The sequence below is a fragment of the Dromaius novaehollandiae genome, chromosome 5 (genome assembly GCF_036370855.1).
Source record: "Dromaius novaehollandiae isolate bDroNov1 chromosome 5, bDroNov1.hap1, whole genome shotgun sequence".
Lineage (NCBI taxonomy): Eukaryota > Metazoa > Chordata > Aves > Casuariiformes > Dromaiidae > Dromaius > Dromaius novaehollandiae.
Window position 1 is genome coordinate 45,859,750 of NC_088102.1, and position 16,001 is coordinate 45,875,750.

The 16,001-nt window shown below is 43.4% G+C and overlaps 1 protein-coding gene across 4 annotated transcripts in view; it reads left to right on the forward strand.

Annotated features, from left to right (window-relative positions):
• SLC39A13 (solute carrier family 39 member 13) overlaps window positions 1–14,225 on the forward strand; it is a 20,449-nt gene extending 6,224 nt beyond the window's left edge. For 3 of the 4 annotated variants that reach the window (XM_064512728.1, XM_064512729.1, XM_064512727.1), the window contains 9 exons: window positions 1,114–1,413; window positions 1,844–1,957; window positions 3,682–3,803; window positions 5,153–5,305; window positions 10,562–10,651; window positions 11,022–11,072; window positions 11,307–11,439; window positions 11,570–11,669; window positions 12,723–14,225. In XM_064512728.1, the coding sequence (XP_064368798.1) occupies window positions 1,146–1,413; window positions 1,844–1,957; window positions 3,682–3,803; window positions 5,153–5,305; window positions 10,562–10,651; window positions 11,022–11,072; window positions 11,307–11,439; window positions 11,570–11,669; window positions 12,723–12,798 (1,107 nt within the window). In that variant the 5' untranslated portion in view covers window positions 1,114–1,145 and the 3' untranslated portion in view covers window positions 12,799–14,225. The remainder of the gene's footprint in view (window positions 1–1,113; window positions 1,414–1,843; window positions 1,958–3,681; window positions 3,804–5,152; window positions 5,306–10,561; window positions 10,652–11,021; window positions 11,073–11,306; window positions 11,440–11,569; window positions 11,670–12,722) is intronic. The other variant, XM_064512730.1, reaches the window with a different exon arrangement.
• Window positions 14,226–16,001: the final 1,776 nt, after the last annotated feature.

Genomic DNA, 16,001 nt, shown 5'->3' on the forward strand with positions numbered 1-16,001 from the left:
TGATTTAGACTAAGAGTCTGTCTAACCAGTACCGTTTCAGGGAAAAATGAAAATAGGGCAAGCATATATGACACTTCCCTGGACTACTCTTCCAGCCTCCAGTTGCTTTTAGATATGGGGATCTCCTGAGTCTGATAGGAGTTGTCCAACTATGAGTGATCAGTGCATTTGTCTTTCTGGTACTCATCCTGTCCCCTGTTGAATCCATGTAAATTTTTCCATCCAACCAATGTTTTTGGAGAAGTACTACTATATGTTACCTGCTAGTGAAGAGCTACATTTGGGGATTTTTTTTTTGCTTGTTTTGAAGCTGACACCCACCCACACACCCACACCCACCCACACCCACACACCCCCTGGCTTCATGCGATGTGCCATAAGGAAAGCCCCACTGGCTTTTCTTATGGCTTCGTGTGATGTGGCATAAGAAAAACCCCAATGGCTTTTCTAATGTTGGAAGAGACAATGAATAGTCTAACACTGTTCACCCTCCTTATACTACTCATGATTTTATAGACCTCCATCACGTTACCTCTCCAACTTAATTGTCTGTCTTGCATCCTAATTTGTTATATGGGTGCCATTCCATATCTATGGTTGTCTTTACTTTTCTACCCAGTCATCTCACAGCCGCATGTCCCTCGGGTTTTGTAATTCTGTCATACCAACTCCACAATTAAAAAAATGTCGGAGGGGACTCTTTTCCACCAGCTCACCAAATAGGCAGAGGAGACTTATCCCGGTAGCATCTTTGGTCAGCACCTTTCTCTGGAGCCTCAGGATACTGAAGGGCAAGGGTACCTGAGGGTACTGCCTCTGCAGAGTCCAAGTCCAGCCCACCTTGGGGGGGAGGTGCAGGAAGCCAGACCTTTTCACAAGGTGTCCTACTGGCAGTTTCACATACCTGATGATAAACAGTGTCCTTGTCACAGCACTGAAGAGTGCTATGTTTAAATCAGGGAGAGTTTCAGATTTTTCCTTATGGGGAAAAGGAGGATGTGTACGTGCACTAAGATGCTGAGGGAGGGGATGGAGCAACTAAGGCCTTTCCATCTGGATGGTGGGAGGGGGTCTCTGCATGCTCTCAGACCTGCTCTCCCCTGTTCTTTTCAGAGATCGGCCAGCCCAGCTGAGACCACTTAGAGATGACAAAGCAAAAGCTTCTGCTTGATGGGACGCTCTCCTTGCTTCTGATCGTGGCCTGTGAAGCTCGGCAGCTCCCAAAGGGTCATGCTGCCACTAGTTCTGGTCCTCTGTGTGAGAGGGAGGCTGAGTCTTGGGGAAACCTTTTCAGTAATGAGCGGCTGGATGCCTGGATCTGTTCCCTCATTGGCTCGTTCATGGTGGGGCTGAGCGGGGTCTTCCCCTTGCTGGTGATTCCTTTTGAGACAGGAGCTGCTCTGCGCTCAGAAGGTAAGCCTGCTACCTGGGTTAGCCTTTCCCAAGCTGAAAGTCCTGGATTGTGACTGAATGGCACAGTGATGAACAGGACCTTGGATCATCCCAGTGTCATAGGAATACTGCCCTCTAAAATAGACACGGTTCATTGTTTTAGGCCGTACCCATCAGTTTGGTAGGGTTGGTCCTGGCCAGAGCTTGTGCAAAAAGCATCATTTGGGATGTGTACCATGGGGAGCTGCTTGGTCTAGGACCCTCCCACACACTGCCGTCTCAGCCAAGTGGTGCAAGGGCTTTTTCTTGAACACTAGTTATTTTTCCCCTAATCTGTTCTTTGAAAGCTTGGCTTGCAGATGCTTCTAATTTAGGTTTCTTTGTGCAAAATCTCAGCTGGAGATGTTTTGGCTCCAGGCTGAATTACGATTGTTTTTTGTTTCTTTTTTAGCTGGATCACATCGTTTGAAGCAGTTGTTGAGCTTTGCAATTGGTGGGCTACTGGGGAATGTGTTTCTGCACCTGCTTCCTGAAGCTTGGGCCTACACATGCAGTGCAACAGCAGGTATGAAAGTCCCCTCTGCCTAGAAGCAGCTCAGACTATGCCTACTGCTGTGCTTTTTGAGTCTGTTCCATGTTGAAAACACAAGAACAGCTAGACTGGGTCAGCCCCAAAATGGGCCTAGACTGGTATTCTGTTTTAGTATCTAAAAGTGAATGCCTAGGGCAGGGTATAAGAACAGCAGAAGCACATGTAATATTTCTTCCCTGCATTCTGCAGCCTCCTAAAGATTTTAAGATTGGAGGCTTCCTGAGCTGGATGTAGTTTCTTTGTGTTTAGCAACCTGCAATGGGTTTTTCATCTGTGAACTTTTCACATCTTTCCTTGAACTCTTGTAAATCTGTGTAGGGTTTCTTTAGCCTTTCCTCTAAGGAAAGGGGATGCTTTCTCAAACTGATTAGGAAATAAGGAATCTGTGTGGTCTGATACATGAACACGTACACCATTTCAGGTGGGAATACTGCCCCATTAGATAACATCTCCCCTAGAAATCTGTCCCTGTCACAGTGCCACTCTCAGACCCTCTTTCTTGGGGCTTACTCAGATGTGTCCACTGGGTACTTTAATCTGTTGAAGCCCAAATGTGTTGCCCTCTCAAGCTTTGCTCAAGGAGAAGTGATGAAAAATTGACTGTCCCTAGAGCCATTGGCTGAGATGAGGCTAAGGAAACGAAAAATGTGGGTGATAGAGCCCAGTATTGGTCCCGCAAGCTATACACTGGTTGGGTTGAGGTAGTGCCTGTGGTGTTGGTGTATCGTCTTCGCCCCTCAGATAGTCAGGCTTGTTGAAACCTGTAATGATTATATTTCTGCCTTGGCAAACTGATGACATGAGAAGCCAAGTACTGCTTAATCCCATCTATTGTGAAAATCATGAAATCCTTTCCCCACTGAGAATGTGAGAGAGGGAAAAGGATGCCCTGGGTATCCCAGGCTCCATTGCATGTCTCTCTTGGGATTTCAGATCCTCCATGGATCTATGGGTCCCTTAGTCCTCTCCCTCTTCGCAGCTCTGGCACTGTAAGTAGAACTCTCTATCTTTTTTTTTTTTTTTCCCTCCTTCTTACAGTGGTTTCCCAGTGACTCTGCCTTCTTGCTGTAGCTTGTTTGCTTTTGCCAGACTGTCCTGAGCACAAAGGTTTCCATGACCCATATATGCCCCACTGCAGAGTCTTTTTGTTCTTCTACTGCAATACAACCTCCATTTCTGCAGCCAGGCTGAATGGATAATTATCTCACAGGCTTGGCCGCAATTGAAAAAAAGTTTATAGCTTTGGGCTTAATAACTTATCCAGGTGTGGCAGAAAGGGGAAGGTGAGTCTGTAGGTCTGCTAATGGGGAGGGCTGTCTAGGCTTGCTGCTCAGTAGACACAGCTGCAGGATTTTTGTTGATACCAGCATGTAATCTCCTCTTGCTTCTGGAGCTCAGGGAAATTCTTAGTATTGTCAGAAAAAGTCTGGATTGCCCTACTGAAGCAAAGGGGTGGGGGCTCTCAGTCTGAGTGTCCTGAGATGAGGATATCTATTAGATCAAGAATGAGTAGATGAAACTAATTTTCTGTGAGTTATGTTTGCACCTTACACCTCAAAATGACAGTGGAAACACCTCCTCTTTTTTCTTTGTCTTGGGACTCTTGGTTAAACTGTCTGGGACAGGATGGGTTCCCATATGGGAAAACACTGCACCCTCTGTGATAGAATATCATGAAGATTTCTCTCCTCCCTCAGGAGAAGGGCAGAGCTTTCAGCAGCAGAAACTTCTTGGTCTCTGGGTGATCATTGGTTTCCTGACCTTCCTGGCACTAGAGAAGATCTTCGTAGAGAAAGAAGAGAAGGATTGCCCAGGTGTGGTAAGTGAGTAGCCAGAGGGGAGGGAGGGCTATTGTGTTTGGTTTATGAGTCAGGCACATAAGCACTGTACTAAACACCTCATCTGCCCTGTCTGACAGGTTCAGCAAATGGGCCTGGAGCTGTGAGTAGCTTGTTGTCAATGGCTTTTGGGAGCTTTTTGCCACTTCTCTGACACTAGGCTGTAGGAGCAGGTGTTTCATCTTCAAGCTTTGGTTTTGTGGTTTTATCTGAGATTTCTCACCTCTGGGTTGGTTTTGTTCTCTCTGTGATCTCTGTAAAAGAGAACTCCCCTTTTATGTGGCCCGGGAGCTGGAGTACTCTGCAGATGAGACTTTCTCAAGTGAGCTTTGAAGGATGATAGCTTGCCAATGCATACTCTGCTGGGTGATCGTGACTCACTTCTAGACACTTCAGTTCCTTCTTGGGGCTCAGTCAGGGCAAAGACACCCTCCTTCTCTGGAAGGCATTCCTCACTGCCCTCCTCTCCTGGGTATAGTCTCAACCCAGCCCCCGTTCTGTGGAGCTGGTACATTGTGTGGGAGAAGGGATTTATGTTTGGCCAGGTTGTACAGTGTAATGCTTCTGGCAAATCATCCTGCACCAAGGCATGGATTAACAAAGAAGTAACAGAAGGTAACTCCAAAACAGAGGAGCATGGCTAGTCCTTAGTAATCTGCACAACTTGTAGCAGCAACTCCTGTTGACTATTGAATCCTTGCTGTGCCGTGTCTTCTGAGAGATGAAACTGGAGATCAGGCACTGCATAACTAGATTTTACTCTGACTTAACATGACATTTTAAACTCTGAAAGGAATTTACTCTCATAATACGAGAGGGTAAAGTCTGAGATGAACAGTTTGTGTTTTTTGGAAGCTGACAATCCCAGCTATAGAACAGTTTTCTGAACTTAGTTATCCTGGTGCACTGGAGACAACAAGACTCTTCCCTCCACTTTTTCCCCCTGCCCAGATGGAGCTGAATTTCTCTTGTCCCCATCTTTTCAATGGGACGTGGCTCATAGCCATAAGGTCTGGCTCAGATTCCCAGTCTCTCTTGCTATTTTCTATCTCCTGGTGGTTAAGGAAGTCTTTGCTCATGTTGTCTAACTGTGTTAGCCAGTTAGCCTTACAGATGAAATTTAAATACATTAATTCCATTTTACAAATGTGACAAAAAGCTCTCTGAAATCTATCTCCTTTCTGGTAATTATAGTTATTGGAACATGGTATGAAAGCTACTGATTTGGGCTGTAGGGACAAAAGGATTAACGCTGGTGATTGGATTTCTGGCCTTGATTCATGCTGTTGGGGACAAAAAGGCAGTGACACGTTGTTTTTCCCTAATTTAGGGCTCTGATTCTAAAGCACCAGATAGGAAGATTCCGAATGGAAGTGGCTTCCCCCTTCAGAAGGTGGCAAGCAGACCCCAAAGAGCAGGAACGGTTTTAGCTCAGTGTAATGGCTCCTCTCTCCAGTCTCGTCCAACAGACAACAGGATCAAGGTAAGACATCCAAAAGCAAACTTCTAGATGCTTTACATCTTACGTTTTCTGGGGCAAATACTTCAAAATTCAGTCAGGAGAAAGTTGTCTGTGGAAAGTACTGTTCCAGAGTGGGGAACTTGGTGTTTATGAGTGAGTTACGCTTATTTTTGCTCTGTCAAAGTGTCCATCACAGTTACAGTAAGTGGGAAATAGCGGTCTTACTGGAAAAAATCTGCCCTGCAGCTTATGCAAGAAAGGCAAAGTCATGTTATCAGACTTATTTCTTCACAATAGTCTGTTCTGACTGAAACTTGAGACCAAAACGCAGTACTTCTACATTTTGTTACACTATATCTTGTAGTCAGTATATATTATTTGTTTAAATTTTGGGGCAGTGGTTTCTCTTTTCTTCAGTGTCTGCACTGTAGCAGCTGTGAGCTGCGCACTTCCTGTTCAGGCAACTCTTAGATGCATTTTGACAGTTGAAGCTATTCATTGTAAAACTTAAGGGTTTGGTTTCTCAGATTAGCAACTGTCTGCTGCCAAAAAGGGCCTCTTGTCCACTACTGTCTCCAAACATGCATTTCCCATCCCATCCTTTGCACTGGTGCTCATCTGATCCGACAGTGAGCCAGTTCAAGGAGCTAAACAGGCCGAGAACTTTTTTTATTGTTGTTGTTTTTGTAGGTTTAATTCTCTGCTAATTTAGCTTCTTGAATCAGCTTGCTATGTTGTCAGGCAGCCTGTAGTGTTGGGATAAGTGGATATCAGCAGGCTCATAGGATTGGAGGTGGGGCTGAGAAGCCACTAGGCAGTGGCTAACCTTTAGATTGTCTGTGCTTTCACTTTTGGTTTTATTTTACTGTCTGCATTGTGGAGGTCCTGTCTAGGTGAACATTAGAGAGAGTAGAAGACCACTTCTGTGAAGAACTTTCAATTTGAATCTGAGTATGAGAGCCCGTAAAAAGTGTACAAGATTGCAGGAGAGCAACTATGGCAAAAAAATGTGGTTTCATGAGCTAACCTAAACCTGGATATATAGTCAGTCAGAGGCTCTTCAATCTTTCTATTTTAAACCTGTTTTGCTGTAACTTTGTGGCTCTTACCACACATTAATGTGAAAGATATGCTGAGATCACTGTATATTTTTGATATCTCTTACATTCACCTAATCAGTATATATGGAGCACTATACAAATTGCAAATTGTTGCCTTGGTGGCAGTGGTGGTGAAGCTGATATTACTGGGTTTTGAAACATTGTGCCCTTATTTTAGGAAGCTATATACAGGGACTTGTGGACTAATCAGCCTGTAGTTCCTCACTGGTTTTAAGTAGAAATGAAACACTGATGGGAGACACAATTGCTCAGAGCCTTGTCCTAATGTAAAAATAATAACGTAATTAATGCTAATTGGTATGGTCTTATGGAAGATAGATTTTTTTTTTTTGTCCTCCAGACTCTTTTGCTGACTTTTTATCAATCATAAGGTTGATTTGTAATGATACTGGAAGACATGTATAAAACCTAACTTTGTCCCAAATTCTAATAAAACTAGTGCTCTATACAGTCAACTTTGCCAATATTATCTGTATTAAAACTGATTATTTTCTATTACAGAGATAGCACAAGAACTACCTATAACTAGTTACAAATAGGGGCTGGATTAATGCAGCCTCACTCAAAAATATGTTCATTGCTGGTTTACAATCTTTGTAAAGGATAGTTTGAAAAAAGTATATTTTAACATTTGCAGCTATTACTCTGTTACTTAAATGGCATGCTATGACTGCGTGAGGTCAGTGATACTGGGTAAACTGAGTAACTTGATCAAAAGAGGTAAATTTTAACATGTTTCAATGCATATAAATATTGAGCACTAGATTAAGAAAGAATGCAGATCACATTTACAACATAGGGACGGTTTCCAGGAAGTCAGTGCCTTGGAAAAACATGCAAGAACCATAGGAGAAAATTGTTTAAATGTGTTCTTCCATTATGATGCTACAGCCAGGCCAATGGGTGAGTGGGAAATATCAATTAAGGCAAGGGACAAGAGTCCCTCTTTTTATACAACAGTAATGAAACAGCTGTATGACACTTTTTCCAGTAGTGTTACTCACAATATCCAAGGAACTACTAATAAATTTTAAAGGAATCGGGAAAGAGCTGAAATAGTTACTTGAAGTTTGGAAAACATGGTAAAAAGTGGTTTTCTTTAATCTTTAGGTCTAGAGAAGTCAAGTTCAAGTATACAAATACCCTTGTGAGAGGCCTGATTAAATTTGAATAGTTGGAAGCTGAAGTTAAACAGTAGCAGGCTAGAAATCAAACACAACTCTGTAACTGAGGATAACTTACCTGTGGATCAGCTTACCTAGAGACATAGTAGATTCTTTGTCATTTGTGAGGTTTAAGCCATGATTTAAGTTGCTCTCTACAAAATACAGTATGGCTGAAGAAACAATGGGCTTTATGCAGAAATTGAATGAGGTCCTCTCAATTGTGTTATGTAAAAGGTCAATCTAGATGACCAGTAAGAGCCCTTTTAGCTTTAAGATCCTAAAATGTCTGTTCACTCTTGCTGACTATTGTGGATAGGCACAAATTGGCAACTAATAAGTTACATAATTTTAACTGTTGCTTTCTACCTCATGAGTGTGTAATCAGAAGATCTTAATATTCTTTCTGGTAGGGAGGAAATTACCAGAACTACCAAGATATTCTTGTCCTATTACCTTGCTTCGTTAGGAGACAGTCATTCCATCTGTCTGTCCATCTGTTCTGCCCTTCCTTTTCCAATAACTTTTGAACCCATAATTAATTTTACCCGAGTTCAAGAGAGGATAGAAGTCTCGAAGGTAATCAAATTTCTGCAAAGGGGCAGTCATGCAGTGCATGGGGGGAAAGGACGTGCAGAGGAAACAATATTGTTAGAAATGAGCAAGATATGTGCTTGCAAGGAAAAGAGAGAAACCCATAGCAAACCAGGCTTCTTTGGTTCCAGTATTCACTCAGTAACCCCATTTTTTAAAGAAAACAAGAGGAGAAAGGTACTATTTAAACAAACAAACAGTGGAGTCACCCTTCAGGGCTTCAAGGATTAGTAAGCTGCAATTGGTTGTCTGTGGGCCATATATATTAGAACTAGGGCTATAGCAACATGTTCTAGCTTAACACTGCTGGTGAGAAGGGTCCTTTGCACCCAAATATAATTTGGTGCTTTCCTGCATTACAGCCTTTAGAATGATTTTATTTGTTGAGAGAATAGAGTACCTCTTCCTTGCTCATTCTTTCTTTTTCCCCATGACACAGGTGTCCTTGCTGATTTGTAGATGTATGTTTTATTGCACAGTGACATTCATTCTGCAGCATGAACATATAAACACTTCATCTAGCTGCATTGTTTATGACTGAGGAGAACCTCTTGTTAGGTATTCTGAGAATGTAAATGTCAGAGGCTCATAACTGTCAAATCAACCCAATTTTTATCTGAACACTCCAAGGCTTTGCTTCTCTCAGTGACAGCTTTTGCCCAAGCCACTAACAAGAAAAAAATCTAATGTTTTAATCATGAAGCCTTTTTTTTCCCCCCACTATATACAGTGGTATGGGGTGTGTGTAAAACTTACATGAATAATAATTACTATCCTGTGGGGAAAACCCAATCATCTAAAATTCCAGCATGAAAAGGATAAATTTTAGATAGTTACGTTAGACTGAAAATGAGGAATGAGAACTAAAACTGCTGTGTGTTCGTGAATCTGCACACCATGCTTTATATTCTCCTTCTTACAAAAACATGAAGGGAACGTGTTCCTCATCCATTGTGGAGATGCTGTTTAGATTATTACTTACTGTAGTTAGGCCTGCTTAATAGGCCATTTTCATATTTAATCATGGATGTGCTTTTAAAAGGTTAGAGCCTTTGAAGATGTCTTGAGATTGTGCAGTAGAAAATGCTGTGCAGAAAGGTGATGCCTTTTGAGAGAGATGCTTGACCAAAAGCCCAAACTGAGCTGCAGCATACGGATGGACACTTTTCTTTTATTCAACCACAGCAAGAAGGATGCCCCAAGCAGAGTTCAACAGAAACAGGGAAGAGCAGAAGACCAAAAAGTGTGCTGATGGCCTGACTATAAAACCCATCAGCACTTGCGTTCTTCCAGCTAAACTTTGGTGCCTGATACTATGGTGAAATAAGAGGTTAATGCCCCACTTTCTAGACTGCCTCTCCACCTACAGGTTGCTACTCTGTAGCTGGAGCTAATGTAGGCCAGCTTAGTTCTTGCAGTCCAGAAACAGGCTGCGGTATTAGCTACCACCCAGATTGGCAATAATTTAAACTGCAGTGCTGCATAGTGAACTGCAGTATGTCTGGAGCCAGCACAGGGCAGTTTTTGTTAAATATGATAGAAACTGTGAGCAAAAGGGCTGGGGTGGTACCCTTATAAATCAGTTCAGCCCAAATAGACAGAATTTGTCTGGAAACACCCATAGATACAGTAGTGGTTAGCATGATAGGTAAGTCTAACATGGAGATAGACTCGTGTGAGGAAGGAAGTTGGCATATGCTGTAATTTTCAGAAATGTGTTTGTCAGCATGCGTATGCATATACTTGCTATCCAGCCTTCTAGTAGGTGGATTTTGGTGACTGTCATCACTATCTTTTCTCTTTTTATTCTTTCTCAAGGGAAAGCAAACCCACAAGCACAAGCTTTTTTAGTACAGTGCTTGAGGATTTGTTTAGTTATAAAAAGCAATTTCAGCAGCATTTGTTCTGCTGCACTGTTCTTGCCAGCTCTTGAAGAGGAGACATTTAACAGTTATATATTAAAATACATGACTAGAAGACTGGGTCAGGTCATATTTGAAGCCAGTCACCTGTGTAAATTAGTGAATGTTGCCTCGAATTGGTTTGATTTACAATCAGTGTATTCTTGTACTTTGGCTATCTTTTTCCTTTCACCTTTTCTGTCTCTCTCAGTATCTAGAGCTTCTTTGTCATTTGCCTTTTCTCTCTCTCTCCTCCGCTAAGATAGATTTCCTAATCTTGGACAGTGCTTGTCTACCCTAAAACTCAGTTTACTCTAAAACTGAACACAGCATTTAAGTTGTACCTGTGCACTGACGTTAAGATCTTCACCAGAAGTGCCATGTCCTGTCCTGTGTCATTTCATCATGCCTCTTTATAACCTGTGTCCAGATCTCGTCTGGTGCTTTCTTTTATCTTATGTCTCCTCCTTTATCAGAGGCTCTTCCTTCTCTTTGCAGATTAGTGGATACCTCAATCTGCTGGCCAACACCATTGATAACTTTACACATGGCCTAGCAGTAGCAGCCAGCTTCCTGGTTAGCAGAAAGGTAAGGTTTCTGTCACATGCCATGTACTGAACTGGAGATGCCTGTCCTCAAGTGTGATGCAACATGCAAAAATAGCAAAGATGTGAAGAATCCCTCCTATTTTCTGGAAGCTTCTGAGAAAATGGAGAAGCATTTTCAGTAGGAAGCAGCCCTATCCTGGCCCTCTGAGCTAGAGCTTCTTCAGACTTGGGAGATCTTTGTCCTTTGTACTGACATGTGGGGAAAGGTTACTTCGTCTGCCCTTTCGCTGAATACTTCTAAACCCTGCGTAACAAAAGTCTTAACTCGGAGAATGGGGCCTTGACGTGCTGATGAAAGTCTCAGCCTTTCAGAGGACCATTTCCTAATTGACTTCTCTTCTCTGCCACAGGTTGGGCTCCTAACCACAATGGCAATTCTCCTGCATGAAATTCCACATGAGGTGAGAGGGCTTTTTATCCTGCTGTCCTGGGGTGGGACTGAAGGGGTGCTTCGTCTGCTAAAAGAGAAGGGCTAAGTCTGGTTAACATTTTCTTGTCCCTTGAAAAGATGCTGCTTCGTAGAGACTGGCAACATTAGAAGTTAAAAGAAGTCTTGAAGCACCTGTCTTGTTAAGGATGGCCTTTGTGTTTGGAGATGTTCATATTCATTAACTGTTGGCTTTTGGTTTTCTTAGGTAGGGGATTTTGCAATCCTACTTCGGGCTGGGTTTGACCGCTGGAGTGCAGCCAAGATGCAGCTTTCCACAGCTTTAGGGGGGATTCTAGGAGCCTGCTTTGCAATATGTGCTCAGTCACCAAAAGGAGCAGGTAAGGCTCCCTGGGGCTTCTGTAGGAGTGGGGAGGCCTGTGGTAGCCATGTGTAGATATTCTCTACCTTCTCTGTCCTCTCTCATGATTTTTGCCTCAGTAATAATGAAAATTTTCTGTATTTGTGCAGGGGAAACAGTAGCCTGGATCCTCCCTTTCACTTCTGGAGGATTTTTGTATATTGCCCTGGTAAATGTTGTGCCTGATCTCCTGGAGGAAAAGAATCCTTGGTAAGTGCTCCTGTTTAGCTGCAGCACTTCTTACTACCAGGGAGAAGGGATGTAACGCTTCCCCGTGCCTGTTCTGGGAGCATGTGAATGCCAGCTTTCCAAATCCCATGGACAAGACTAGTATATAGATAGACCACTGTGCTAGGTGTTGAGTTGATGGGACTACAAAGACCCTGTAAAACATGAGAACCTTCAGCTGAGTCAGCCCTAAAGATTTTGCTGGCCCAGTATGTTTTCTGTGACAGTGGCCAATAGCATGTGCTTAGGGAAAGACTGCAGGAAACAAGGCAAGTGAAAAATCACGGAATCACAGAATAATTGTAGGGAACCTCTGGAGGTCATCTAGTCCAACCCCCTTCTTCAAAGCAGGACCAGCTGCAGGAGGTTGCTCAGGACTGTGTCCAGCTGGGTGATCCCCTACCCAGTGTATCATCTTAGCTTCTGGCAACTAGTGGCTTAGGGACTGCTTGAGCCTGGGGCTCACCCAGGCCTTTGTGTCTGATAACCATACATGGACTGATCCTTCACATATTTCTCTAATTGCTTTTCGACCCTATCCATTACTTTGGACTTCTGCAATCTCCCTTTGGCAAAAAGTTTGCATAGTTTGACTGCACTGTGTGAAATTATGCTTCTTACTATTTGTTCTTTAGCCTCTTGCTTATTGATTAGGTGCCCCTGTGTTGCTGTGTAAGTAGAGAATAATAGTTTCCTTCTCTTTATCATTCACCATTTCCTAGTCTTTTATTGTATCCCACCTCAGTCACCTGTTTTCCACACTGGAGAATTCTGGTGTATTTGGCCTCCTCTCATATGTAATATTCTAGTTTCTTGGTGCCTGACTGAGGCTGTGGCCAGTCATATTCCAAACTCATCTGTACCACAGTAGAGACCTTCTCAGACCTGTTGACAGAGCTGCGTGAACGGCTTCACGCAGCTGCTGTCTTGTCCTTGTGATGAATCTGGAAGGGCAAAGAACAAACCAGCCAAGAGCCTACATTGCCTATTGGGATTGGTCTGTGGCCCCTCCTAATTTTACTGTTTCTTTCCTAGGAACTCCCTACAGCAAGTTCTACTCCTGTGTACAGGCATTACAGTCATGGTGCTACTCTCGCTCACAACAGAGTGACCTCTGCGCAGACCTCATGACCCCTCCCAGAGCCACCACAGTGACTCTGAGCTGACAAAGCAATAAGGAACACTAATGTTACTTCCTATGTGTGCACGTGTGGATCTGGCTGCTAGTATGAGAAGCAGGTGAAAAAGAGGTCTGGGTGTGCAGGACTTCATTCCCTGGCTCTCCTATCCCTGTTCTGCTAAAATGCCACACATCAGGGCTTTCTCTTTTATGGAGCAAAAGACACAATGAGCAGAAATGAACTGAACGACTGCTCCATGGAGAATGGACGATGTTTCATTCAGTTCATTGTGATGGAACTGTACCTCCCAAGCTCTTGCATGAAAACAAAATACACTATCCCTGTAGCTGGTGAAGAGGAAGGACTTGTCCTACCACTCAAAGAGCTGGAGACAGAACAGGGGGTGGCAAAACAATAAATTAACAGCTTTAACCAGAACTCCCTGCCCACCAGGAGTTATGGTGCTATGAAAACCTGCATTGTAGATAGTGGGGGGGAAAGGTCCCTTTCCAACTTGATCTCTGGCTGTTCAATGGGATCACTTGTTTCTAAAGGTAGTAGTAGCCTTGGTAGTCCACCTTTTTGGCTTGCTTTGTATTCATTTATGTTGAAATCGAGCCAGAAACTTGAAGCACTTTGGGACAGTTCACAATTAAATGGCTCAGCTTGAAGATTACTTGCCTCAGCCCTAACCACTCCAGTAACCAGCATGGCGTAGCTGTTTATCTGAAGAAATGGTCAGCAAATGTTTCTTCTATTGCTAGACTATCAGCTCACCTATATCTGGAAGAAAAGTCATGGAGTTGCTGCTACTGGCCTCCCTTCCCACCTCCCTCTTCCCGTAAACATTAGCTGAGTGTGGCTCTGAGCCTGCTCTCAAGACCTGACTCACCCACCATCCTCCCCAAGCCAAGTTTCAGAGATCTCTTGTGGTGGAGAGGTTGTCATGTTAGCTCTGTTCAACATGCTAGAGCAGCCCTAGGCTGAGGTTTGGGCAACGGCTGAACGCAATACAGCCCGGTCAGCTGCAGGTAACCCAAGGCTGTCTCTTCCTCTGTTCAATGTAGAGTATTTAAGAACATGCTATAACCAAAAATACAGATAGTAGTCTACTTCTGGGCTTTTTACCTCACAGTGGAGTTAGTCTGTCAGGGATGAATGGGTAAGAAATAATACTGACAGTTGTTAAAGGAAAGGGCACAGCAGTGAAGAACACAGGAAGGGCAAAATGGCAAGGGTGAAACTGCTGGTGATAAGATTAAAAATGAGTCTAGAAAAGCGAAGTGTGCTAGGTAAGGAGGGAACAGGGTATGGAAGGGTGGCAGTAAGTATGCTTTAAGAGTTTTCTGTTGTGTGATGCTTGGGATTCAATTTGTTGACAATCTGAGACCAATAAAAATAAATGATGTTTCTCGTGTTTTGTGTGCATCCCAGCTGACGGACTGACCAGGCCCTCGTTCCACAGGAATGTTTTAACGCTACAGAGATCCGTCCAATTGCTAGATCATCTCTTCTGCAGAGGTCATCCTTGCTCTACATAAATCCGTTTAAAAAGAACCTTACAGGATGCAAAACAAGTGCCACAATGTGAGTTGCACCAGTTCAACTCTGTCTTTAAACAGTTTTTGTAAATCAGTATAGGTCTCCAGTCTGCACAGGGCTAGTCTCTGTAGAGGGTGATTTGGCTCAGAGCAACAAGGCAGGTATGCTGCCCATAGCAGAGGCACTTACTTCACCGAGAGATTCCTTGTTGACACTGTTCTATTTTTATGACAGCTCCTGTCCTACTTTTTGGAGAGAGCTGGAGAACTTGTGTTTGCAGTTCTCTCTGCTTGGGAAGTACTGTCTAAAATCTGTTCAGCTTTCCTCACTGGTAGGTTTACATCACTAAGTAGCTTCATTGTAGCAATGAAGGAGGCTTAGTGCAATTTGCTTTCTCTATTACAAAGATGCCCTCCTTTGACAACTCCTGCCTCTATCATCCATTTATCACAAAGTCTGAATCTAGCATCCACTTCCTGTTTTCCTGGAAGGAGGATTAGCCTAATTAGCTTGCAGGGACTCGGGGAGTATACTAACCCCCTCATTCTAGTAGTTTGTAATTTTTTTTCCTTGGAGACTGAAGCTAATCAGACCCTGTAGTAGCAATCTGAAGGAAGCAGGTTTGCATAGAAAGATATGCCTGCTCTTTCCCCAGATGTCTTAATTCAAAATGCAGCTGGTGTTTAAGCCAAGGCATTACCAGGTGAGTGCCCAGAAACTGGTGTTATTGCATCAGCACTGAGTCTTGCCAAAACTGTAAACCATAGTGAAGGTTTTGTGCTCAGTGTTCAGGAATGTAAAGTGGATGACACCGAAGAATTAATTTCCAAGTTGCTTTTCTTGGCTGGTACCATAAGCCTGACAGTCTGCAGTTCTTGGGAAGGTATCCTGGTATAAGGCAGTACAAGGCTTATGGGAGGGGCTGGTTAATTTTCTACTATGTGCAGTGTCAGCCCGGGGGCTGAGGATGCAGAGCCTTCCGAGGAAATGGAGCATCACTCCACCACATTTGTCACTTTTGGAAATGCAGAGAGAATCATATTTTCTAGTTCTGTTTTTTTTTTTCAGCTGCTCTTATGCATTTTCCCCTTTCATCTGTATTGGTCTGCTCTGCATGGAGACAATAGAGATGAAATAAACGGTTTGCAGTGTGGGTTCGTGTTTTCTGTTTTGAAGCTGCTTCTTTTCTTTACCTTCGGATTACAGAGCAGTATCTCTTGTTTAGTAGTCCAGACAAATCTGTGGGCTCTGCTCCTTGAGCTTTTACTCTTGAAAGAGAAGTTCCTGAACCAGTCTGCTCCTCCTGCTGTCATGGCATTGTGGGCCAGGAGTGTTGTAGTGTATGTGGAATCGCAGGTCTTGGATGCGGGTCTGTTTGCTGAGAAGGATAATCACGTGAGTTACTCCTCCTTGAGGGGAGTGCCCGTATGGTAACTGACTGCTCAGAGAGTTGTGCAGCCATTCTTGTGATTAGTGATTCTTCATCTAAAAACTTCTAGGCCTAGCTGACAGTTACCTTCCTCAACACTTAACACTAAGCTCGTTACCTGCTGTGTGGAACAAAGACATTTATTCATCAAAAATTGTGTGTGCAAAGAGCCAGAAGATCGGCTTGTAAGGGAATGTTTTCTGTCCTCAAAAACTTAGGTTT